The 24,690-nt window shown below is 43.9% G+C and overlaps 1 protein-coding gene across 2 annotated transcripts; it reads left to right on the plus strand.

Moving 5' to 3' along the window:
* The first annotated feature begins 11,399 nt into the window (after positions 1-11,399).
* On the plus strand, positions 11,400-22,915 carry LOC117060770 (programmed cell death 1 ligand 1-like). 2 transcript variants are annotated; one of them, XM_033173305.1, is made up of 5 exons: positions 11,400-11,558; positions 19,187-19,254; positions 20,655-21,011; positions 22,163-22,447; positions 22,773-22,915. In XM_033173305.1, exons 3-5 carry the CDS (start codon positions 20,717-20,719, stop codon positions 22,853-22,855), a joined length of 663 nt encoding a protein of 220 aa, XP_033029196.1. In that variant the 5' UTR covers positions 11,400-11,558; positions 19,187-19,254; positions 20,655-20,716; the 3' UTR covers positions 22,856-22,915. The 2 variants fall into 2 exon arrangements, with proteins under 2 accessions (XP_033029196.1, XP_033029197.1); XM_033173306.1 differs by lacking the exon at positions 11,400-11,558 and adding an exon at positions 17,332-17,458.
* The last annotated feature ends 1,775 nt before the right edge of the window (positions 22,916-24,690 follow it).

The following is a 24,690-nucleotide window of genomic DNA, read 5'->3' on the forward strand; positions in this document are numbered from 1 at the left end:
AAAGGAAGAAATGTATATTGTTCTTGCATTGGAGAGTTCAGTTTGTAACCTAAGACTTGCTTCTCCTCACAGAAATTGGAATAATCTGATACCATACATATTTTTAAGAAATGATTTATAAACCCCTTATCTTAAAATATTTTATTCATCATGTTAAAATAACAATCTATTTTTTTATTTTTCCAATTTTTCCAATTTAAAAAACAACAACAAGAAAGGCTTGGGGGGGGACACGTCCCCCACCCCAGTTTTTCCCAGGGCCTAAGTTAAGGGTGCTGAGAACTCTGTGAATTTTAGCTCTGTGAGAGAAATGGGGGTCTCTGAAGAACTCCATTCAAAGGAACTCCTGGTTCCCGTGCTACTTCTAAGTCTTGATTCTAATGTATTATTTGTTCTTTAAGCGACTTTAATGTTCTAATTCTCTTTTGTAACTGCTAGGCTACCCTTTCCATACTTCTTTTTTTTTCATTTATCGTCTTTCTGTAGTACTCATTCTAGCACAACGTACCTGTATTTCCCTTTCCTTGTGTTAGGCCTGTTCCTTACTAATATATTTGCTAACTACAGGCAAGGATTTGATGCAGGGCAAACGGGGATAATGCCCTGATAGTTCTTGTCTCCATTTTACTGCAGCAGTGATGGGCTCCAGATTTGATCAGAGCAGCATCAGCAGGAACTGCTTTTGTTTGGTAAAGTTTAAGGCCATAGTATTGCATTGTATTAACTCTTCTTCCCCTTTGGCTTCTTGCATACTCCTAACATCTGTTCCAGAGGGTGGTGTGGTTCCTTCCATAGCAAACGGGGGGGGGGCACTCTGGAGGCTAGAAAAGAAGAGAAACGGTTCTGTTGTGCAAATTAATTTCCTTACAGCTGAGGCCATTTTTTGGCATAAGGACTCTGTCAGAGTCCCAGAGTCCTCCTTCCTCCTTCCCAAAGCCTAGTACAGTGGTACTTCGGGTTACAGACGCTTCAGGTTACAGACTCCGCTAACCCAGAAATAACGCTTCAGGTTAAGAACTTTGCTTCAGGATAAGAACAGAAATCGTGCTCTGGCGGCGCAGCAGCAGCAGGAGGCCCCATTATAGCTAAAGTAGTGCTTCAGGTTAAGAACAGTTTCAGGTTAAGAACAGACCTCCGGAATGAATTAAGTACGTAACCAGAGATACCACTGTATATTGATGATGATGTATGCTTTATGGTCAGGAAGGGGTATGTGTACGTGTCAAATTTCACATGCAAGTGTGAACCGAACTAGCAATTTTTTTCAGTTGTAAGCTTCTAGTGAAGTATTACTTCACAAATAGTTTCTTCATGAGACATGCAATATTGCACAGTCATGATTTCTTCTTATTATTACTTTCTGTTTCTAACTGCAGTTGCCAGTAAAGCTCCAACATTCTTTGAAATAAATTTCCCCTGAGTAGTTTCCTGGAGTTCGCCTATTTATTTATATATAAAAAAATCAGTTTCATTTTTTTTAATTAAAAAAACAAAAAAGCATTTTCAAGCAGCACAGGTCACTTTTGTATTCAAAAGGCCAGGGCTCTGGCATGAAGAGTTGTGCTTGCTGGGCACCTGCCAAGACCCCCACCCTCACATGGGTGCCATGAAGCCCCACCTCCACCCGCACAATGTGCCTGTTCATTTGTCCTCTCTGACCATTCAGGCAGTGACAAGAGGGAACAGCGCTGCATCTTCCACTTGTGCTGTAGATGTGAGTTGAGGGTTGGAAATGGGGAAGATTCCGTTTGCATTTAAAGGTGGACTTCCCTAATTCACACCCTCTGACACAATATGCAAACTGAAAGTCAGCCGTCCCTTAAAATGTGCACTTCTAATTTCGCAAATCAGGGTAAAGTGTGTATTAAATTGTATGTTAGTGAAGAAGAGATACAAAAATGCATCTGTATTAGGGGAAGTGGTTTGCAAAGGTATGTATCTTTGGCAAAAACGAACATACAGAAATGTGTATGTTGGGGGAATTTGTACAAAGACGCTGATGAATTTTCGTCCAGGCTTTTTCTTCTTTTGAACTTAAGCGTACAAAATTTGAAAGTGCCACCCTCGTGCATCCCAAGTGTACCGTCAGACTATGAGTAGGCAGAAGAAAAGAGGAGGTGAACCAACTTGGCATCTTGCCCAAGCAAGGTCTTCTGAAACCTGGCGTTGAGGCTGCAGAAGTCAATGAGTTCCTCAGAGAATGTAATTGTCTGCGTCATTACATTCCTGTGTATTCCCCCATGGTCCCCCATGAGTCATGGGACGTATGCTTGGCCAATTGAGAACAGATTGTTGCACGAGATGGGCCACTGGTCTGATCCACAAGGCTCTTGTTATCTTCATTTCTCCAATGAAAACAGGGACACCCTATTCAATAATAATATTTTTTTTATTCATAGCCCGCTCATCTGACTGGGTTGCCCGAGCCACTCTGTGCTGCTTCCAGAATATACAGAAACATAATAAAACAAACATTAAAAACTTCTCCTGACACAGGGCTGCCTTCAGATGTCTTCTAAAGGTTGTATAGTTGCTTATTTCCTTGGCTCAGGAAACTCCATACCCGCCAACATTTCTCTGATGAAAATAGGGACATCCTAAGGAAATGTGCAGGATCAAATCAGAAGCCGAGATGGCTTCTGTATTTATGGGACTGTCCCTTGAAAATAGGGACACTTGGAGGGTATCTCTGTGTGGATGTCTAAGCCTTTCCTGGGATTTGGCCATTAGCTGCTCGAAATGGCTGCAAGTGTTTCCCTTAGTAACCACCTTCACTACTTCTGTGTCCTTGAAACTGACTTTATTTCCATTCTGCCCGATGAAGGGTTCTGGTAACCGTGCACGTTGGGCAAATAAAAAGATTTTTCATTGCTTGCGAAATGATGTTGTGTCAGTTAGGAACTGCCTTTGTTGCTCTTCCAGCGAATCCCAGGCATGCCTTAGGACTGCCCCAAACAGTGACTCGATCTGAAAGCAAGGGAAAAGGAAGTATTCTGTTTTCTCACCGTGTAGCCTTTGGTTTTGGTTACCATTGTGCTCTTGGATGGAGTAAAAAAAGGGTCTTGGTCTACCGTGGACCTTGGTGTTGCTGTGCTGCTCTTACTACTGTTCCTCAGAAACAACTACTGTCCATCATCTGTTCCCTACTACACCCAATGCCCTTGCCCTTTTTTTAACAAATCTAAATTTGCACACAATCATACAGTGGTACCTCTGGTTACGTACTTAATTCGTTCCAGAGGTCCGTTCTTAACCTGAAACTGTTCTTAACCTGAAGCACCACTTTAGCTAATGGGGCCTCCCGCTGCCGCTGCACTGCCAGAGCACGATTTCTGTTCTTATCCTGAAGCAAAGTTCTTAACCTGAAGCATTATTTCTGGGTTAGCGGAGTCTGTAACCTGAAGCGTATGTAAACCTGAAGCGTATGTAACCCGAGGTGCCACTGTAATTTCCTATTTGTTATTACATTTCTATCTCACCTTTCCTACAAGGAACTTAAGTATGGTTCCCTTCTCTTCAGAACGACAGGAGTCGTGCTGCCTTTTTAACTTAACTAATGAAGAGGGGGGAACAAGCAAACTCAGTAGGCATCTAAGTAACATTGGAAATGGCCATAAGTCTTCAAATACTGAAGGTAAATTCAAAGGGATAAAATATGGATTCCAACCAAGCTCCAGCTCAAATGTGGACAAACCTAATCTGTAGCTGTTTTTTCCTTGTAGAAGAGGAATTTCACAGAGTAGTGTTGTTGTTCAGTCGTTCAGTTGTGTCCGACTCTTCGTGACCCCATGGACCAGAGCATGCCGCAGAGTAGTAGGAAACACAAAATAGCCTGATCATTAGTGATTTTAGTCTCTGACAGCAGTAACTGGGTGAGTTTTAAAGTATTGCACAATATTTGCCTGTAAGATACATCATAAGCATAAATGTAAATCTGCACAACACTTAACTCAGGAGTAGCAAGTTCTCCAAGACACCATGGGTTTGATGTCTCAATCAGCAGTCATAGGACTGTCATAGGCTAAATTTGACAAGATGACTCTCAGAGTTCCTTCCAACTCTGCAATTTATGAGTCTATGGTGACTTGAGTGCTGGTGTTTAGAATGGCATATAATTGCACCTCTCTCCCTCTCCCTCTCCCCCTCTCTCTAAAATAATTTTTATTCCTTTTCCATTAAAAACCTTCCAATTAATGACAAATCAATTCCAATCATACCAAATCATAATACAAACAGTACAACTAATTTAACATTCCAAATTTAAAAAAAAAAAATCAGAAGGGGGCTTCCCATGTTCTGGATATCAAGAGATAATGTCCTTTTGAACATCTACAACTGCATATTCATCTGTATTCCAGTTATTACATCAAACCATACTGTCCATAATTTTTACACTACAAGTGAATCAAAATCCTGCTCTTGTTTCCATCTGCTTACAGTGGTCCCCTAAGTAACTTACAAATCCCCCCCCCCATTCTTTAATAAAGTTTTTATCCTCTTGGTTTCTGAGTTTTCCAGTCAGCCACCTTAGCATAGTCCATCAGCTTGGTTTGCCATTCTGCTCTGGTTGGGATTTTATCTTCTTTCCAATTCTGGGCTAGTAGCATCCGGGCGGCCATTGTTCCATACATGAAGAGTCTCTTCTGTTCCTTTAGTATTGGTACCTGTAATTCCTAGTAAAACTTCTGGTTTATTAACAAAAGTTATTTTAAGCATTTTCTCCATTTCATTATATATCATCTCCCAGAAAGCTTTTATTACCTTGCAAGGCCACCACATATAATAGGACCTGGGAGACCAAAGTTTAACTCCCCACTCAGCCAAAAAGCTCACAGGAAGACCTTGGTCCAGCCATCATCTCGTAGTCCAACCTACCTCAAATTATTGCTATCTTCTTCTTTCTTGGGCGATCACTCGTAGCAGAGTAAGATTGTCTTCCCTGAATGTGGTCTTAGCAGTGTGTCCTATAAGAACGAAATAAGGAGGAAGAAAACCATCTACACCACCTTGAGCTCCTTGCAGGAAAAATTGGATGTTATTGTGCGTTTGGAGGGGTCAGTCTGGATAATGCCCTGACTCCTGTCCTGTGTCCAGTGAAGGTTAGAATCTCAGGGAGTCTACTGAACTGGTCAGACGAGTTTCTTTGTAAGACAATGGCCAGTTAAGTGTCCTCATCAGCATCCCCAAAGAATCAGCTAGGTTGCAAGAACTAGAAACTAAGTGACGGTGCCCTCCAGGCTAATAGGTGAGCCTTCTCCTCACCTACCTAACTGCTAGGTGGAAGAACAAGAGCCAGAGAGCGAGCTGGAAACAGGCCGGAAGCTGGAGACGCAGAGACAGACATAAATCTGGACCTAAAGCTGTGACTAATGGAGAAGCACAATCTGTTGGGGGTGTTAATGCTGTGAGCCCAGGTTGCCCATATGAGTAAATAAAACCATATATCCTAAAGACATCACAGTCTCTGTTGACCTTCATTCCAAGGGAACCAAACTTGAGTAAGCACTTGAAAACCCCTGGGATTCTCTCACCACTCAGAGATTGGGGTGGCATGTAACAATATAAATGAAATAATATGTTTAAAATAAAATTTATAAATTCTTCAAATACCGATGATTAACGACACTTTTTAAATGTTACTTGATACATAAGCTTTGTAGCAGCTATTTCCGAGTCTCACACCAACCTATGGAACATTTATTCATCATTATAGTGACATTTGCACTGTTTTTGAGTTTTAGCCTCAGAGTGGGTGTTGGAAATGTCTGACAACAGGCTTATATGACAATGACAATTGACCTTTTAAAATAAGGTTTCAGCAATTGTTGCTTCTACTTAGCGTGTCAGCACAACCATCCTTCTTGAAAACATGTCCCACAACCTGATGAGTGAATTAAATAAATACTTTCGTTCCTAATGCTAGTTCAAACAAATTTCTTTTTTTGTGTGATGCCTGGGAAATTTTGCAAAAACATTTCACTGATAAAGCCAAGAGAGGGCTTATTTTTGGGTAACTTTTTGGTCAACAGGGGTGGAAACGTGGGTGGAAAATAAAGAAATGGGAGTGTTCTTCCAGTAGGGAAAGGAGCTACAGTAAGTGAAAGTTCAAGAGGAAGTTCACTTACCACCTGAAGCAGATGAGATCAGTGGCTTCCAACTGCTATATACAAGGTAGAGTAGCTTATATTAGCTTGTGCAAAGGGCAAGGCATAAAACCATACCAGTTTTCATCAATATTTGTGTGATTCGGCTCTGGCTTTGCTTTAAAAAAAATTGCAATTTGTATTAACCTTTTCCATAAATGGATAGATGCACACACATACAGGTGAAACTTGAAAAATTAGAATATCATGGAAAGATTCATTTCTTTCAGTAATTCAATTTAAAAGGTGAAACTAATACATGAGATAGACTCATGACGTACAAAGTGAGATATGTCAAGCCTTTCTTTGTTATAATTGTGATGATTATGGCGTACAGCTGATGAGAACCCCAAATTAACAATCTCAACTTTAGGGTTTTCGTCAGCTGTACGCCATAATCATCACAATTATAACAAGCAAAGGCTTGACACATCTCGCTTTGCATGTCACGAGTCTATCTCATATATTAAACTCCAGTAGCTAATGAAAACAATTGCTTACATGAATGGACTTTTCCACGATATTCTAATTTTTCGAGTTTCACCTGTATGAAATTAACCAAAAGAAAACAATAGGCAAGCATAGGAAAAGGAAAAGAAAGGAAAAACGAACTATCAACAACTACCCCGTTGAGGAAGGAATAGCAAGAAGCATACATTTTGCAACAATGCAATGTTGTGTAAATGTCACAGGAGCATTGCTGAAGTGGAGCAACTGATGCTATTGAACAGGATCCAACAGAACACCTGTGCCATGCTCAAAGTTGTCATGAGCTCCATGGAAACCTCTTGGCAGGACTGGTGGGAGGGAGAATATGAAAGTGCTGAGCTTAACACAGGGGAGAGGCTGAGTAATTCACCTGGAGGCATCCCTGCCCCACTGATGGTAGACATTCCCACCAAAGTGGGAGAGCTGCCTGAAACAGCCCTTGCACTGCCTCCTGTCCGTAAGGTTTTGTCACAGCCCTGTCCAAAGTTCTGTTGCTGATCCAGGAGGGGCCAAGAGTCTCCGAGGAACTCTTGCCTAAGAGCAGAAGCTACATACATAGTCTGACAAGCCATAGTTTGGGGGAATCCTGATGATCACAGAATCAAGGGTCCAGAGGGGGAGCAGGAAGCAGCAAGATAGGGCTAGGAACCACAGGCGTTGTTTCCAGCATCTGACTGCTGCTGATAGTTCTGCTTAGGAAGGCCAGAGCCAGCTGGTTCCCATCAGTGCCTTCTCCTCTGTGAAGGCTGATCAGTCTCAGGTGGAGTCATTTCAGCTTCTCCCCCTTCAGGTTGCTGTCCAGCAGGCAAAGCTGATTACTGGCTCATGACAGGTTTCCCCGACAACCAGGGAGGCACCTGAGCCAGAGTCCGCCAGCGAGCTAGACAGGTAGGCCCAGCGCCCACCTTCAAGGAAATCCCATTGGATGTTCTGGCAGGAGCAGATCCAGCCTACTTTCGGGAGTGCCTGCTTCAGACCTCCTGAATATCAGGGTACTAATTTACACACGGATTCTACCTGTAGTCCAGTTGCCTCCCTGCTATAGAAGTTCACTTTGCAACATTTGGAAGGGAATGGAGTCAGTGATTGGGAAACAAAGAAGGGGAAGAAGTCAATGGGTTTGTCTCATCTCTCTCTCTCTCTCTCTCTCTCTCTCTCTCTCTCTCTCTCTCTCTCTCTCACAGTTACAGGTGGGTAGCCGTGTTGGTCTGCCATAGTCAAAACAAAATCGAAAATTCTTTCTAGTAGCACCTTAGAGACCAACTGAGTTTGTTCCTGGTATGAGCTTTCGTGTGCATGCACACTTCTTCAGATACCAGGTATGATGTCCAGGTTTTTGCATTTGGTTAGAAAGGAGATGTCTGTCTGTATCTGTGCCAGTTTCTTTGTGAGATTTATGGACTTCCATTTCATGCGGCTCAATGTGGTGCCTTCCATAGTTCCAGTTACATGTGGGTAGCCGTGTTGGTCTGCCATAGTCAAAACAAAATCGAAAATTCTTTCTAGTAGCACCTTAGAGACCAACTGAGTTTGTTCCTGGTATGAGCTTTCGTGTGCATGCACACTTCTTCAGAAGAAGTGTGCATGCACACGAAAGCTCATACCAGGAACAAACTCAGTTGGTCTCTAAGGTGCTACTAGAAAGAATTTTCGATTTTGTTTTCTCTCTCTCTCTCTCTCTCTCTCTCTCTCTCACACACACACACACACACACACACACACGGAGCAGTAAGGGCAAGAACAACAGGGGAGAGATAATTGCTTACTGAAATCAGAACTCCTAAATATTGTTTTGAATTTTTTGTTTCGAATTATTGTTTTTACTCCACCTTTTGCAAAACTCACACTTATATTCACACCACAGTACCTTTGTTCCCTTGTGAGTCCAGTACCCCTAATTGAAATGGTTCCCAAATCAATGATTGCTGTTATCTCAGGAAAATACTCACTCTAAAGAACATCCGCTGGCTAGTGGTTGAGATGTGAGCAGGGACTTTCTGACAAAGGTTCATATTGGAAAACCTCTAGAGGATAAAGAGTGCTCCCATGAGTCAGCAAATGGTTGTGTTATGAAACCGTTATGTGGGACTGATTCATAAATGCATCTCAGAGATTGCAACAGGCACTCAAACGCTCCTGTCACAAGGGCCACACAAAGTCACCTTCCTCCACTTTCACTTTTCCTGATAAAGATTAGCCAGCTGACACAACCCTTGGGACTCAGGGATTCAGATAAAGATTTAGATGGGTAAACCGGCATTATGTATAAATATATTTATCTGGCCCACCGAACAGCTTCACACCACTGACGGGCTCTCAGTCCCCGAGAGCAAAATGCAAATATTAGCATGTTATAGATTAACTTCTGTTGCAGGACTTTTACGAGCTCTGTATAGAACTTTTCTGTTGTTAGCTCAACATCCACACAAGGTGGTGTCTCTGCTTTTTAAGATGCTGTCTAGGTATGTCCATGAAGTTCTTCCAAGGCCATGAGGACAATTTGCCAGACACCTTTGGTGATCTGTTGGGGTTTATTGACCAGAGTCTCCTTTTATTCTTAGTGCAGGTACGTCCAACAGGTAGATCACTGGACATCTTATGGTAGATCATTGGTAGATCACCGGCTCCCCCCAAAAAAGCTCAAGAACTTTGACCTGAATTCCCAAAACTCTGTGAGTAGATTGCAGTCTGTTGGGAGTTGGCCACCCCTGTCTTAGTGTTTTCCTATAGATTCCCCCTCCCCATACCTAAATCTTGTCTGCTGTTGTTTTCTTGTACAGTATTCACTGTTTAACGACTGCCAAATGACTCTTCTGTGTTGACATGATTTTACTTTTGTAATTGAACTATTTATTTTTAATAGACCTCCCCCGCGGCTTCATAATTAAATGCAATTATCTTAAAACTTTGACTCTCCAGAACACAAACCTTTTCCCGCCCCCATCTCCATCTGTGCAACTACAAAATATCCCAGTTAACGCAGTGAAAAAAGAAATGTTACAAATGTTTGTATGCATGTTGAGTGATTTTTTTTTTCATGTGAAAAGAGATTATTTGTGTTGGGCAAAAAGCAAAACATCTCTGGGTATGACGCCTGTGATTTCCCCTCAGGCACATGGCTGTGAGATAGCATGTGATTATGTCTATTTCTTAAATGATCTGAGGAAAAGCCAAAGTCTTATGTATATATGTTGGAAGCCTCCCAGAGTGGCTGGGGCAATCCAGTCAGATGGACTGGGTAAAAATAATAAAATTATTCTTATTCTTATTATGGAATAGGGTGCCCAAGTTTAATCGGAAAAATGTTGGAGGATATGAACTAGGTCAGTAGTGGACAGACACCTCGTTCAGTGGGGCTATTCAGAGTGGAAAATCCATGCCCCATGACCTGTTGTTTGCTCCAGTGTTGAGCAGTGGAAGAGCAAGGAGCTGGGCCAATCTGAATAGTCTCACCCTGACATCACACACTCCTTCCCCAGGTGTCTGCTGCAAACACCTGCAAAGATTAGGGCCTTTGCCTGAACAACTGTACATGCCAAGGCTTACACAAAATGGTTCCAGAATCTGGGGGGGTCTTTAGGTGTGCAACTTCTCCTTACAAAGGTGAATGCTGAATGCTCAGGCACTGTGGGAGGAACGTGTGTTGCTGTGGTGTATCTGCTCTGCAAAAAATCCTGGATTTCTTGTCAACCGCTTAGAGGTTTTATTACAATCAAGCGGTATATAAATTTGGTTAGATAATAATAATAAATACATATATTATTGGTGTTTTCTTCATAGATGGACAGAGACAGCAAAGTAGGATGATACAGCCATGTTACAGTGTGCTCATTACAACATGTTCATGAACGAGTATTTATTGTGATGTGATGTATTTATTATTTGGTCTGCATATTTGCATTCAGACGCTTGAAGAAGGAAGCTCTTGGCTCCATTTAAAAAAATAAGAAGTTTACATACAGTGCTACCTCGACTTACGAAATTAATCCGTTCCGAAGGGGCGCTCGTAAGTCGAAATCTTCGTAAGTCGAAGGCGCCATCTCGGAACGGGAAAAAAATCCGGAAGTTGAAAAAAGCGCATTCAAATTTTCGTAAGTCGAGGTATCATGCTGCTGCTTTCCCTTCGCAAGTCGGAAATTTTGGAAGCGGCGGCCATTTTTTTGCTTCCGGAGGTCATTTGGAAGTCGAAAAATACGGAAGTCAAGTACCACTGTACTCTTATCCAACTAAAACCAGTCCATTTGAGGCTGTTATTTCAGCAACTCGTAAAAACTACAGCACTCTGGGTTTCCTTTCCTCTTCCTCCTCCACCTCCTCCTCCTCCTCCTCCTCCTCCTCCTGTTTTCCCTACCATCCCAAAAACTACAATACACATTCACCACTCACTTTTGCAAAGAGTCTCTCTGGGCTTAGAGACAGCGTAATCAAAGCGCAAAGTTAAGCCATGATCTTTGTCATTCATCACCTAGGAGTGCACATTGAATAAGCCAAATTCAGGGTGCTGAACAGCTGTCAGCTTCCTGTTACTGTCAAACAAAGCAGTGCTCCTGCTGCAGAAAGATGAAGGCCAGGTGTATATGCCATGACCTCTTATTACACAATGAAGTACAGCACGCAGCTGTTTTTTGTTTTGCTTTTAGAATGCAGAACAACTGAATGCAAAGGTACAGCCCACAGCATTGAAAGAGAATGAAAGAGAAACCACAAGCACTTCCTTTCCCGAAAGAAGGCTTGCATCTATCTAACCACTTTGCTCAGAAAAGCTAGTGGCTGGAGTTCAGCTTTTTATTCACGAGAGAAGACTCTGGCAATGAAGCATGATACCTTGTTCCTCTCCGACTGTCTCGAGGCACATACATCAAGGAGGTGCTCTTTCGCCTGGGAAAACAAATTCCACTCTGGAGGAGATCTGCCTTAAATCTTGAGGTGAATATAATTCTGATACAGAACATCAGTATTTCTAATATGCTCTAGAACAAATAATTTGTCTGGGTTGTCAGGCAGCACTCTTGGCATAAAGAAAAACATGAGATGTGAAGGGAATTGGTGAAGATTAAACAAGGAACTTGTGTATGTGTAAAAAAAAATTTTTTCTGTGTTTATTGAAATTATGCAGTGGGCAGAAGCTAGATCAGAATCCACTGGTAGATCTCTAGGTGATTTGCAGCAGATCAGAGCCTCAGTTGTCCAACGGTCTCCCCTCGCCCCCCGCCCCCCACCCCAATCTAAAGTAGGGATGTGTACCCATTATACTATTAAAACACATTATATCCCTCAAAGAATTATGGGCACTGTAGTTTGTTAAGGGATGCTTGGAATTTTAACTTTGTGAGGGGTAAACTACAGTGCCCAGTAGTCTAGGAGGGTGTGTGCAGGGTTGCCATATGTCCTCTTTTTCCAGGACATGTCCTCTTTTTCAGGGGTAAAATTTCTGTCCTGGGGGATTTTTTTTGAATTTGCCAAAGTGTCCCCATTTTTTTTCTTTGGTACTAAAGGGAGTATGCGTGTGCTTGGGAACTGCCATTCCGGGAGTGTTAAAATTGGACAAGAGCTGATTCAGACATGCGTGTTTGGTTATTATTTTACTTATTTTCAACAGTCGTCTCCTTCTTTCCCATAAAAGAAAAATAAATCAAGGTAGCAAACAACATGATAGGAAATGAAAACAATATTGAACAATAAAATGCATGCAATTGGGCTAAAACAACAATAAACTCAAAGTCATATGCTGGAGGGGGAACCTGCTCATCAAAAGGAGTGCTGTGATGAGGCTGAACTTCCTTTCTTGTCATCAACATCAGAAAGCCCCCATCCTGTGACTTACATACTGTGCTTAAGATGAAGGGGGAACAGGGCCTTAGAGAATTATCTTGATAATGAAGCTGAGAGCCAGCATGACACACTGGTTAAAGCTTCCGGGCTGAGCCCATAGGTCCATAACAAGGATCCTGCAGGATGAAGCCATCTTTCTTCTTCTTTGGCGATCACTCGTAGCCGAGTAAGATTGTCATTCCATAAACATGGTTTTAAAAGTGAGTCAGTAAGTGACTGTGGAGGCCAATTCCAGATCCACACATCCTTCCACAGTGGGGACATAGGTTTCCGGGCGGGAGTTGATCATGGTGAGGGTTTGCGAAGCATGCCTACCTCTTAGCACGTTTCTCCCTTTTGTCCTGAGTTCAAGCATCTTCAAAATCCATGGCACCTTTGGTAAAGGCTGTTCTCCAATTGGAGCGTTCGCAGGCCAGTGTTTCCCAGTTGTCTGTGTTTATACTGCATTTTTTAAGATTTGCCTTGAGAGAGTCTTTAAACCTCTTTTGTTGACCACCAGCATTATGCTTTCCGTTTTTAAGTTCAGAGTAGAGTAGTTGCTTTGGAAGACGATAATCAGGCATCCAAACAACATGACCAGTCCAATGAAGTTGATGTTGAAGAATCATTGCTTCATGGTGATCTTTGCTTCTTCCAGTACGCTGGCATTATAGGGCTATCTAGGCAAGCATCTTCTCTCCCACATCCCTCTCCGCCCCCCCGTCCCAGGCCTCTTCTTTGCTCTTCAAAATATGGCAACCCTAGAATAGTGTGTACTTACTTAGAATATGCTTGAAGTTAGTGTACACAGTCACAACAGAACCCTTAGGCGGAGACCAGGAGTAGACTGCGGTGGGAAGGACCTGTGGTTCTGATACTGATCACAACTTTTTGCCCTGAGTTTTGTGCTCAGAGGCATCTTCATTAATTCCTAATGTATGTCTGCTCTCTCCCGTTGGTGGACTCCAGGGCGGTAGTAAAAAAAAAAACTCCCAAGAAAGTCCAAAAAACCAAATAAGTTCAACGTCTGCCCCTCCCCCCAGTTTTTAAACTGTCCCATAACAAATGTTCTTTATACCATGACAGCTTTACTGCTGTCAAGTTTACACACACACTTTTAATTAGGGTTTTTTATCGTTGTCGGCCATGTTGTCAGCATTGTTTATGGAAAAGCAAGGTACCAAGGTGCAGGGGCGTACCCAGGATCAAAACTAGGGGGCGGCAAGCCATGGTCGTTCAGGTTCAAAAACAAAAACAGCTTCAAAAAACAAAAACAGCTTCAAAAAACAGAAAAACTCCCCCCCCCCAAACAGAAAGCCCCAAATGGCTGAAAAACTCAGTTTCCCAGGATCCTCAGTCCTCGCAAAGGAACTACTCACCATGCAAGGGAACTCAGTTTGCCAAGCTCCCTTGCAACGATGAATCCCGGCAACGATGAATTCGCCCCCTGACACTGCCCAAGTCTCAGCCTATATCCCCATTTGACCAAGCAGGGTGCAGGCTAGGATCCGGTCTCTGATAGGCACGCCATTTGTCAGCATGAGTGAGGGGGAAACAGCCGGTGCAACACACACACACACACACACACACACACACACACAGTGGGCCAACTGCCTCGGCAAGAGCGGAAGAGCTCAATTGTTATTGAGATTTTGGGAGGGGGAGAAAGACCACTCTTGAGGTTTTTTTTCCCTTTTAGGCTGCCGATAACCATTTAATTTTTTTTTGCTTCGGGGGGGGCAGCTGCCCCCTGCCCCCCCCCCGGGTACGCCCATGCCGAGGTGATAAATTAATAACTAGCTGTGCAGTACAACGCATCCAGGTAAAGCTGCAGACCGCTGTCCATGCTAAATGTTTCCACCTGGCCAGTTCAAGACTTGCTGCACACACCTGCAGCAGCATGGGCTGTGTGCGCATGGGAATCTGGTGTCTCACAGCAGCGGCTCAGAAATGGTAGGGGAAGCAGTGGTCTTCTCCAGGCAGTAGCGGGGCTGTGCTGATGGGCAGGAGTGCCAATGTGGCCCTGTGACCGTGGGTGCCCAGAGCCGTGGCTGCCATGCAGCATGCATGGCCCTGGCACCAAAATTTGTGGGTGTCCGGCTCCTTCATGCGGGCACCTATGCTGATGGTGATAGGTCAGGGGAGTTAGTGGCAGCAAAGTCAGCAGAACCCCTGGTTGGACTTCTCCTTTCCTCCTCCTTTCTCTTTTTTAACCCTTAAACTCAAAAGTGACAAGTAAGAGCACTGGGGCAAAATGCTGAGTGAGATCTATACTATTTTTGGGTTGTCCCCTCTGTTCCCTGTTGGGCAATTCAAAGCAGAGGTCAGAGGTGAAAAAAATGAGTTTCCAATCTTACCTGGCCTGCTCTCTCTCTCTTTATCATTCATGGCAGCATATTTGTGTCAAGGAATGTGTGGCTCTCAGCATGTGCAGAAGCTGCATCTGGAGAAGATATGGGGGCAGGCTCGTGATATAATTAAGACTATCATGCTAACTATTGAAAATGAGCGCAGCTCAGTCCTGCATTTCCTTGCTTTCAGCGCAAGGTAGCCTGATCAGGATGTGCTCTGAAGATCCTACCTCAGATGGCAAATATTGGGTGTAGCATTAAGGTGGAAAATGAAAACTATATCTCATCCTTTGGCCCCGAATATTTGTGGCCCTTGCAGTGGCGAAGCTGCATGCTCCGCTACTGGGGGTGGAGAGCAGACGGGAGCGTGGCTGGCGCCTCCAGGGGTGATGCGCATCCTGGGGGCATGGCACGCCCCCACGAGGGCGTGGCGCGCATTCTGGGGACATGGCGCACAGTCTGTGGGGGGCGGGGGCATGGCACACGGGGGGTGAGTGGCGTTTGTCCGGGGGGGGGGGCCTGCCGCGTTGGCACCCTACTGGAATAGTGGTGCTGGGGGCGGTCCACTCCCTCCGCACTCCTGTTCCTCCGCCAGTGGCCCCTTGCAGTGGTGATGAGGGGTCAGCCTCCCAACTGGTTCCCTTGCATCTACCCTGTCCGAGACCACACCACGAGAGCCAGTATGGTGTAGTGGTTAAGAGTGGTAGACTCGTAATCTGGTGAACCGGGTTCGTGTCCTCCGCTCCTCCACATGCAGCTGCTGGGTGACCTTGGGCTAGTCACACTTCTCTGAAGTCTCTCAGCCCCACTCACCTCACAGAGTGTTTGTTGTGGGGGAGAAGGGAAAGGAGAATGTGAGCCGCTTTGAGACTCCTTCGGGTAGTGAAAAAGCAGGATATCAAATCCAACTCCTCCTCCTCCTCCTCCTCCTCTTCTTCTTCTTCTTCTTCTTCTTCTTCTCTTCTTCTTTTTCTTCTTCTTCTTCTTCTTCTTCTTCTTCTTCTTCTTCTTCCTCCTCCACTGTTGTTGGTTCTTGGCTCAAAACCAATATCAAAATGCATTTAAAAATGTATATTTTGAGAGAGAAAGGTTTCGAAAAAATGACCCTATTTTCCATGTATAAAACGATGTGGTTTTTTGCTTAAAAAAAATTAGTCAAAAGTTGGAGTGGTCTTATACATGGATGGTGAATGCACAGGGTTCGGGTTATGGCTCTTGAAATATGGCAACCCAAACTATTTTAAACATGTTGATTTCTTCATTTGGGTTTCCAAAAAAACAGGGGTCATCTTATACATGGAAGGAGCGTCTTATACATGGGAAAATACGGTATATAGAAAGGTTAAGTTTAAAGTACAGTAATACCTCCGTGAACGTCCGCCTTGTCTAGCGTCCGTTCCGGCGAACGTCCCGCAGCAAACCTGAAAGTACCGGAACGGGTTATTCCGGGTTTGCCGCTCACGCATGCATACAAGCACTAACTCGCAAACCGCTCCCACACGTGCGCATACGCTGCAGTTTGCCCTGCATCCTTTTCGGCTAGTGGCCGGGGCTCCAGAACGGATCCTGGCTGCAAAACAAGGTACGACTGTTGTAACGAAACGGATCTAAGTTAAGGGATTTTCAGAAACCCACGGTGTTTTATGAGTTGATGGGTACCCCAGTTTGAGTGGCAGGAATCTCATGGGAGGCGGGACATTCCGCTCTTTAAAAGGAGGGAGCAGCCGTTAGAGGGGAGGAGTGGTGACTGGAAGAAGGAGGGCGTGGGGCCAGGATAGTGGTGGGTAGGTTAGGTTAGGTTAGGATAGCTTGAAGATGTGTATGATGCTGAAAGAAAGAGTTTACACTGTTATGAAACTAAGCTTATAAACCATTACTGAAACCGTTATGTTCTGAAAGAAATAAAGACTTCTTATTGTTGAGCTAAGAAAATATCGTCATTCATTTGGTCCAGCGAGCTATGTATGCTCATGAGGAGGTGAACTCAGGGAAAGAACAAAACTGACCTGCAGGGTGATAGTTTGTGAGTTTGTGTCTTGCAGTTCCCTCAGGAGGGGCTAGCGGGCGGAAACCCTGGTATTGCCACAGAGTTGCTAAGAGGGCTTAGCTAACTGATATAGTGAGGGATCTAATGAAAGAGAGACCCCGAACTGTAGGCAAAGAAGAGTTTAACCCCTGAAGCCCAGAGCAGAGGATATAACCGGCCACGGCCGCTGGACAGGAAAACTCCCGTTACTAAGAGATCCCCAGATTATAAATAAAAGGGGATTGAAATAACAGACGGACCTCAGAGGGACAGGTGGGGTGGATTGAAATTTGACCCAGAACACCTGATTAGAAATTCACTTAGTAACAAGGGGAGAGTGTGAAGAGGAGGTTCGTCGCAACTGTATGTATTTAAGTGTGATTTTTGTGAGAGAGATCACTCTCTCTCTCTCTCTCACTGATTAATGTGCCTATGGGATGAGACAGACTTATGACTGAACACATACGCGAGTGATATGGATGAAAAATAGGTTGATTCATCCATTCCTAGTTGTCACACCCTATACTAGCTGACATCTCCAGCTGTAATACAGCTAGATCAGTTCCTGTTGGTTAGAACAGTTCCTCTTGGAAGGCTGTATGAAGCATACAAACTGATGCCGTCTTGGAGCTAGCCAGGTATGTGTTCATGGAGCTTGGCGGGTGGGGTGGGGTGGGGTGGGGGATTGAGTCTAGCAACTTTGTCACCTTATTACTTAAATTGCAAATTTTATGAACAATGACTTCCCTTCTTCTCTTTCCATGGTTCATTTTACCTGCCATGCATCCCTGCATATTTTACTATAACCATTCAAATCAGTTTTCCACTTTTACATCCATCTAAATTATTTGCTCTGTTGAATTTATCTCAATGCTGCCAGTGTTTTCAGCTGTATACAGTAATAATAATAATATAATAATAATAATAATAATAATAATAATAATAATAATAAATTTATACCCACCCATCTGGCTGGGTTTCCCCAGCCACTCTGGTGGCTTCCAACAAATATTAAAATACAATAGTCTGTCAAGCATTAAAAGCTTCCCTAAACAGGGCTGCCTTCAGATGTCTTCTAAAAGTTATTTTCCATATATTCAATAATGTTTTCCACTCTTCTTTAAATGTATGTTCTTCTTGCTCTCTTATTCTATATGTTAAATCTGCAAGTTGTGCATATTCTGTCAATTTAAGCTGCCAATCCTCTTAGTTGGGACCCTCGCTCACTTTCCATTTTGAGCTAATCAAAACATGGACCGCAGTTGTTGCATACATAAACAAACCTTCTCTGACACCTAGGAATTTCAGTCTGGGTTATCTTCAACAAAAAGGACTCTGGATTTTTTTTCAAGTAATTTTAAACATTTTTTCAATTCATTATAAATCATTTCCCAATACACTTTTACCTTTTACATGTCCACCACATGAGAAAAAACATTTCCTCTGTTTCTTTACACTTCAACCCATATCTGATTCTGTTTTATCAATCTTAGCCAACCTACTCGGAGGTTAAGTACCATCTATTATTCATTTTCAGTAATTCTCTTTCAATGAATAACATGCAGTAAATTTCAGGTTGCTTTTCCAGAGTTTCTCCTAGAGGTTGAGCTTCAAATGTGTCCTATATCTATTGCCCAGTGAGTCATTGAAGCTTTAACCAGCTAACTTTTGTTTCCCATTCTAGTAGAAAGTTATACATTTTAGACAAAAGTTTATCCATATTTTGTAAAAGTTATTTTTCAAATTGTGAGCCATGTTTATTGTATTTCTTACCCACCTGGAATGTGTTACAACAAAGCAATAAAATAATACTTAATACATCATTGAAAGTACAGTTTAAAACAGAGAATGAAGTCAGGTTCAAAACATGTATCTCAGTTATTGAATTCTCTTCTTTTCGGGGTATATTACTGAATCGGGTGGCACTGTGGTCTAAACCACAGAGCCTAGGGCTTGCTGATCAGAAGGTCCAGCAGTTCAAATCCCCGCAACGGGGTGAGCTCCCGTTGTTCGGTCCCAGCTCCTGCCAACCTAGCAGTTCGAAAGCACGTCAAAGTGCAAGTAGATAAATAGGTACCGCTCCGGTGGAAGGTAAACGCCGTTTCCGTGCGCTGCTCTGGTTCGCCATAAGCGGCTTAGTCATGCTGGCCACATGACCCAGAAGCTGTACGCCGGCTCCCTCGGCCAGTAAGCGAGATGAGCACCGCAACCTCAGAGTTGTTCGCGACTGGACCTAAACGGTCAGGGGTCCCTTTACCTTTACTGAATCATAAGCTGCTTTAAGTGCGAAGAGATGCATTCTTTGGCAGAGCAGTTGTTTATATGCCACAATGTAGGATGTTTATCATGTCAACATTGCCTTTCAGATATGTCTAGGCAAATGTCCAAGCTCCTGCCAATTGTGCTACTGGAAACCCAGCTTCATAGATTGCAGGTGAGAGCTTTCATTTGGTCAGCTTTACAATGAAATCCTCAATAGTTGTACTTTCCCTCACTTTGCGAGGCCAGGATTGAAGGGTGCATGGCTGCTGCGTTCTCCTCATGCCATCCTGCCAGTGCCCCCCAGAAAAAATGTGCCTGGAGCCATTGCCCTGGCAGCTCCCTGCCCCCAAGCTACTCCCCTGTATAGTGATGCCCTAAGGATTCAGGGACAAAAAGGCAGGCAACTGGAAACAAAATTCACTCTGCTAAAGAAGTTATCTGTAAGCAGGGCTTTGGGGACTGTCACCTTTTGCATTGCTGTTCCCGAAGATGTCCATGTACAAAATTATCCATGATTTTAGAATCTCCCTCCCGATACACTTCCATGTAATTCAAATTGGTCCAACATAAAGAGCCTGAAGGAAATGCCATTTACCTTCCTGCCGCAGCGGTACCTATTTATCTACTTGCACTGGCGTGCTTTCAAACTGCTAGGTTGGCAGGAGCTGGGACAGAGCAACAGGAGCTCACCCCGTTGCAGGGATTCAAACCGCCAACCTTCCGATCGGCAAGCCTAAGAGGCTAAGTCAGGCATGGCGAAACTTGGCCCTCCAGCTGTTTTGGGACTACAATTCCCATCATCCCTGACCACTGGTCCTGTTAGCTAGGGATGATGGGAGTTGCAGTCCCAAAACAGCTGGAGGGCCAAGTCTGGCCATGCCTGGGCTAAGTGGTTTAGACCACAGTGCCACTCGCATCCGTAGGCTGAAAAAATGCTGTTCAATAACCATAAATGATGGAGAAGTGGCTAGACAATCGTCCAACCAGGAGTGCAAATGTGAATTACATTTTTGAAAGGCCCATTTGAGCCCTGCCCTGCATAATCAATCGCATGGCATGCCACACATCCATTGAATGACAATACCCATCAACTTTTGGGGGGGAGGGCAGGCGAAGGGTTGGCTCCTATGTCTCCAACAAAGAACGAAAATGTCTATAATATCCAGTCTCTCTATCAGCATCCTGAATGTGTTCAATGCATAGTTCCTGAATATGCACGAAATTGATCTTATGGGAGTCTGAAGTTTGATCCTGGTTGTGTGAAAATTTACTCAAATACTTTTTTTAAAAAAAATGGCAGCAAATCATGGCATGTTTTTATAGAAACTCATTTAAAGGGTCCAATTCTGCGTTTCCTTTTCACTGTAGTGTGGTGACATTGGCATGGAAAGGGGCTACCCTATTGATTCCTCCATGTAGGAAGCAGTCATGTCAGTAAGTTGTGAACAAGAAGGAGACACGCCAACCAGAAATCCACACACTGTTGATAACAGACTTATTGGATTTCTTCTGTTCCGCATAAATCCTGGTGCTTGCATGATAAGATACTCATGCTTTGTTTCAACCTCTCAGCTTTATTCACAGTCAAAGTTCTTCAGCCACATTACACTGCGGAGTATGGGAGTGATGTGATTATGGGGTGTCGCTTTCCAGTCCATCCCCCATTAAATTTGATGGGACTAAGTGTCTCGTGGCAAAGAAAGCTGTCCCTGGGGGACAAAGAAGTCTACAAGCTCAACAATGGCCAAGAAGACCTCACCCATCAGGATTCCGATTATCACGGGAGAGCGTCATTGTCGCGTGAGGAGTTAGACAAAGGACTTTCTTTGTTGTCTATCACCAACGTAAAGCCCACAGATGGAGGAGTTTACATCTGTGTTGTTAAATACGAGGGAGCAGACTACAAGTACATTACTTTGGAAGTTGAAGGTTGGTAGCTGCAGAACTTACATATATACATTGTAATATTATTGCACCCAAGCATTGAGAATTTCAGAGAATGATTTGCAGCAGCATTAGTTTCCTCTGGAGGCAAGAATGCTGAACACACTGTGTCATTTTAATCCTTTGTTTCTTAACAAAGGAACTAATTAACACTTTCCACAGCTTTGAACACACAGAAGGTATGCAGAAAGTTCGAAAAGGGCTCCTATGTATATACAGCTGTATGCAATGGTGGTTGGTCCACTAGGTCTACAGTACTTCTTTCCTGTCTTAAAAAAAAGTTAATTATACTTCTTTCCTATCCCAGGTGGCGCTGTGGGTTAAACCACAGAGTCTAGGGCTTGCTGATCAGAAGGTCGGCGGTTCAAATCCCTGCCACGGGGTGAGCTCCCGTTGCTCGGTCCCAGCTCCTGCCCACCTAGCACTTTGAAAGCACGTCAAAGTGCAAGTAGATAAATAGGTACCGCTCCAGCGGGAAGGTAAACGGATTTTCCGTGCACTGCTCTGGTACACCAGAAGTGGCTTTGTCATGCTGGCCACATGACCCGGAAGCTGTCTGCGGACAAACGCTGGCTCCCTCGGCCTATAGAGCGAGATGAGCGCAGCAACCCCAGAGTCGGACATGACTGGACCTGATGGTCAGGGGCCCCTTTACCTTTACCTTACCTATCTTTAAAAAAAGTTAATTATTTGCAGTTATTTATGTGAGAATTTGGAGAAGAAGAAAAATGAATGGCTTCTGCATGTGCTGCAACTTTCAACACGTGTGTGTTATTGGAACTGCAGGGTTAGTATATGTCTCTGGGTTTGAGAGAAGCATGCACAGTTAGCATTCCTGTTTCCCTTCAGGAAAACTAACCCCCTGCTAACCTCCTGGCCCAAGTAGGATAAGCAAAGCAGAAAGCCTTGGCTTTCTCGTTATGCCTGAACTAGATCTCCTGGTTTGTTTCTTCCAACGTATTTTAAAGATGTGCACATTAAATGCAAAATATATGCAATGTCCTTTCTTGCTTAGTTCAAAGCATGGGTCTTCCCTTATGTCATGATTGCATAAATCAACCAAAGGAAGAGAAACGGAAAAAGTGCCACCAAAATACTGCAAAGCGCTCTGTGATATTGTCCTCCGCTTCTTGCAGCACCCTACAAAAGAATCAATCTACAGGAAAGAAGAGAGGAAGAAGACATGATCTTAACTTGCCAATCAGAAGGGTACCCTCTGGCTGAGGTTTCTTGGCACTATGAGAGGAATCTGAACGCCAGCATACACGCAAACACTACATATGAACTGACAAGGGATGGACTTTTCAACATAACCAGCATCCTGAGAGTCAGACCAAGCTCTCCTGGAAACTACAGCTGTGCATTCTGGAACCAGGAACTGAATCAGGAGACATCAGCCCACAAATTAGTGGTTTTTCCAGGTAAAAACTTAAGTGTGGCTTCACATTAGTCTGTAGCATGCCCCTACAATCAGCTGATCCCAAGGGTGAGTTAAATACCAATGTGCACCACCACCAAGATGTACCAATGGATGCTCTTGATAGCATCACAGCACCTGGTGATTTTTGTAGCGTTAGCTCACTGTCCTTATGAGAAACAGCTTCAGTTGCAGGGGAAATTATGAAAACGGATTTTTAAATAATAATAATAATTCCAAATTATTATATCCTGCTTCTTTGGTCAAACTGGGCAATGTATCAGATTGTGTGCGGGATAATATACGTATTTTAATTTTCTTGTTTACAGATAAAATATCTCCAGCACATAACGTGGGGAAATCTCCCATCTCATTCATCCTACCAATTTGTCTGCTGGCATTATTTTACTAATAGCAATTGCCATTAAAGTCCAAAGGAGTAAGTCAAGCACAAATCTGGTACCCGAAAAGGTGAGAGACTGGACGTGGCAAGACTTGGACTCTTGTGGATATTTCTGTATGTGTGGGTTTGTTATATATTTACAATATATTGGAAGCTGCTTTGGAGATATCTCAGTCAAAAGGTGGAGTATAGTCATCAAAGCTAATGAACGATGAACAAAGGATAGGCCCAAGCGGTTTTGCCTTTGCCTTGCAGATTTCCCTGGGAAAACCCACTCTTCACTGCTAAATCGGAACAAACAGCATTCCGTGGAAAACCATATTGCCATTGGTTCCATATTCAGCAGCAAAGAGCTGGTTTATCTGGAGGGAAGCAGTAGGGCACACAGAAGTGTGGGCCAGCCCTTGTTAGCTTCTGGTTGTTAGAGTTGTACAACAAAACTCCCAGATCTGGACTCTTGTGTAGAAATGAATTTTGTTTATCACAAGAAATGAGTTTTAAAGCCTTACTGCGCGGAGTGTGTGTGTGTCCTAAATATTTAAACATTGCAAAACAACTCCAAAAAAGATACATTGCAAAACCTAGCAATGGCTCAGCTCCATACAGTATTTCTCCCTCTAGTCCCAGAGAGAACTTAAGGAACTTTTACATAGTTTTCATTGCTAAAATCAAAATGCACCTGTCTCCTTTCTCTGGCTGCTGACATCTCTCTGTGCCTGTGTCTCTCTGTGTTGCAAGCAGACTCCTTTACATGTAAAGACTCAGAAGTCAGATCTCCTGTTGAGTCAACATGAAGTCACAAGACTGCCTACAATACCCAGCAGAAAAAAAACCAGGGCAAGAGGCAAGGTGGTGGCAAGGCTGGCAGTGTGAAGAGACAAGCAGAGACAATTGGGTGTTCCCACTTGGGCATTTACACTGTGTCAACCTCCATTCTCCCTTTCTACCTAAGCAGCAGCAATGGGATTGACTAGAGCAGGGGTCAGCAAACATTTTCAGCAGGGGAACGATCCACTGTCCCTCAGACCTTGTGGGGAGCTGGACTATATTTTTTGGGAGGGGGTGATGCAAGAGCATCACGAGCCCCGGTGGCTGCTTACCTGTGTCTTGCGAGTGGCAGGGGCTGGCAGCGGCGGGACGATGAGTGGCGCACAAAAGGGCTGCTTAAAATGGCGGCCGATCAAGCGCTGCTGCTGCTGCCTTCCTCCTCTAGGCAGGGTGGGGAGAAGCCGGGGGGGGGAGGCGCCCCCGCCGTGTGAGGGAGAGAGAAAGAACATGTGCGCTGGCGATCCACATGGCAATTCCTGGACCATCCGTGGGCCGGATCCAGAAGGCAATTGGGCCTGACCTGGCCTGTGGACCTTAGTTTGCCAACCCATGGGCTAGAGGTTGGGTCAGTGTTCCTTCCCAGCAAGCCGCCAACTCAGTGCCGGATTTACATATAAGCTAAACAAGCTTTGCTTAGGGCTACACTCTCTTGGGGGCTCCAACAAAATTTAAAAGGGGGGGGACTGGATGTACATTTCCAAAATATGATAAAAAAACAAATAAAATGAAACCTACATACAGCAACATGTTTTCTGTTGCGTAGACTCCTATGATGTAAGTCATGGGCACGCCTGCTAGCCTGCTCCCTAAATATCACAGCTTGCTCATTTCTATATATAGGGTGCCTACATTCTGCATGGACTGATTGCATGGCAACATGTGCAAATGGCTTAGATGCCTCTTAGGTCCATAAATTACCATATAGTATATAGCATTTCCACATTATCAGCTGATCACCCATTCCCACCACCCTTCTGAGTTAATACCCCTCCCCACTCCCCCACTATATTTAAGGG

Source organism: Lacerta agilis, chromosome 16 (assembly GCF_009819535.1).
Source record: "Lacerta agilis isolate rLacAgi1 chromosome 16, rLacAgi1.pri, whole genome shotgun sequence".
Classification (NCBI taxonomy): domain Eukaryota; kingdom Metazoa; phylum Chordata; class Lepidosauria; order Squamata; family Lacertidae; genus Lacerta; species Lacerta agilis.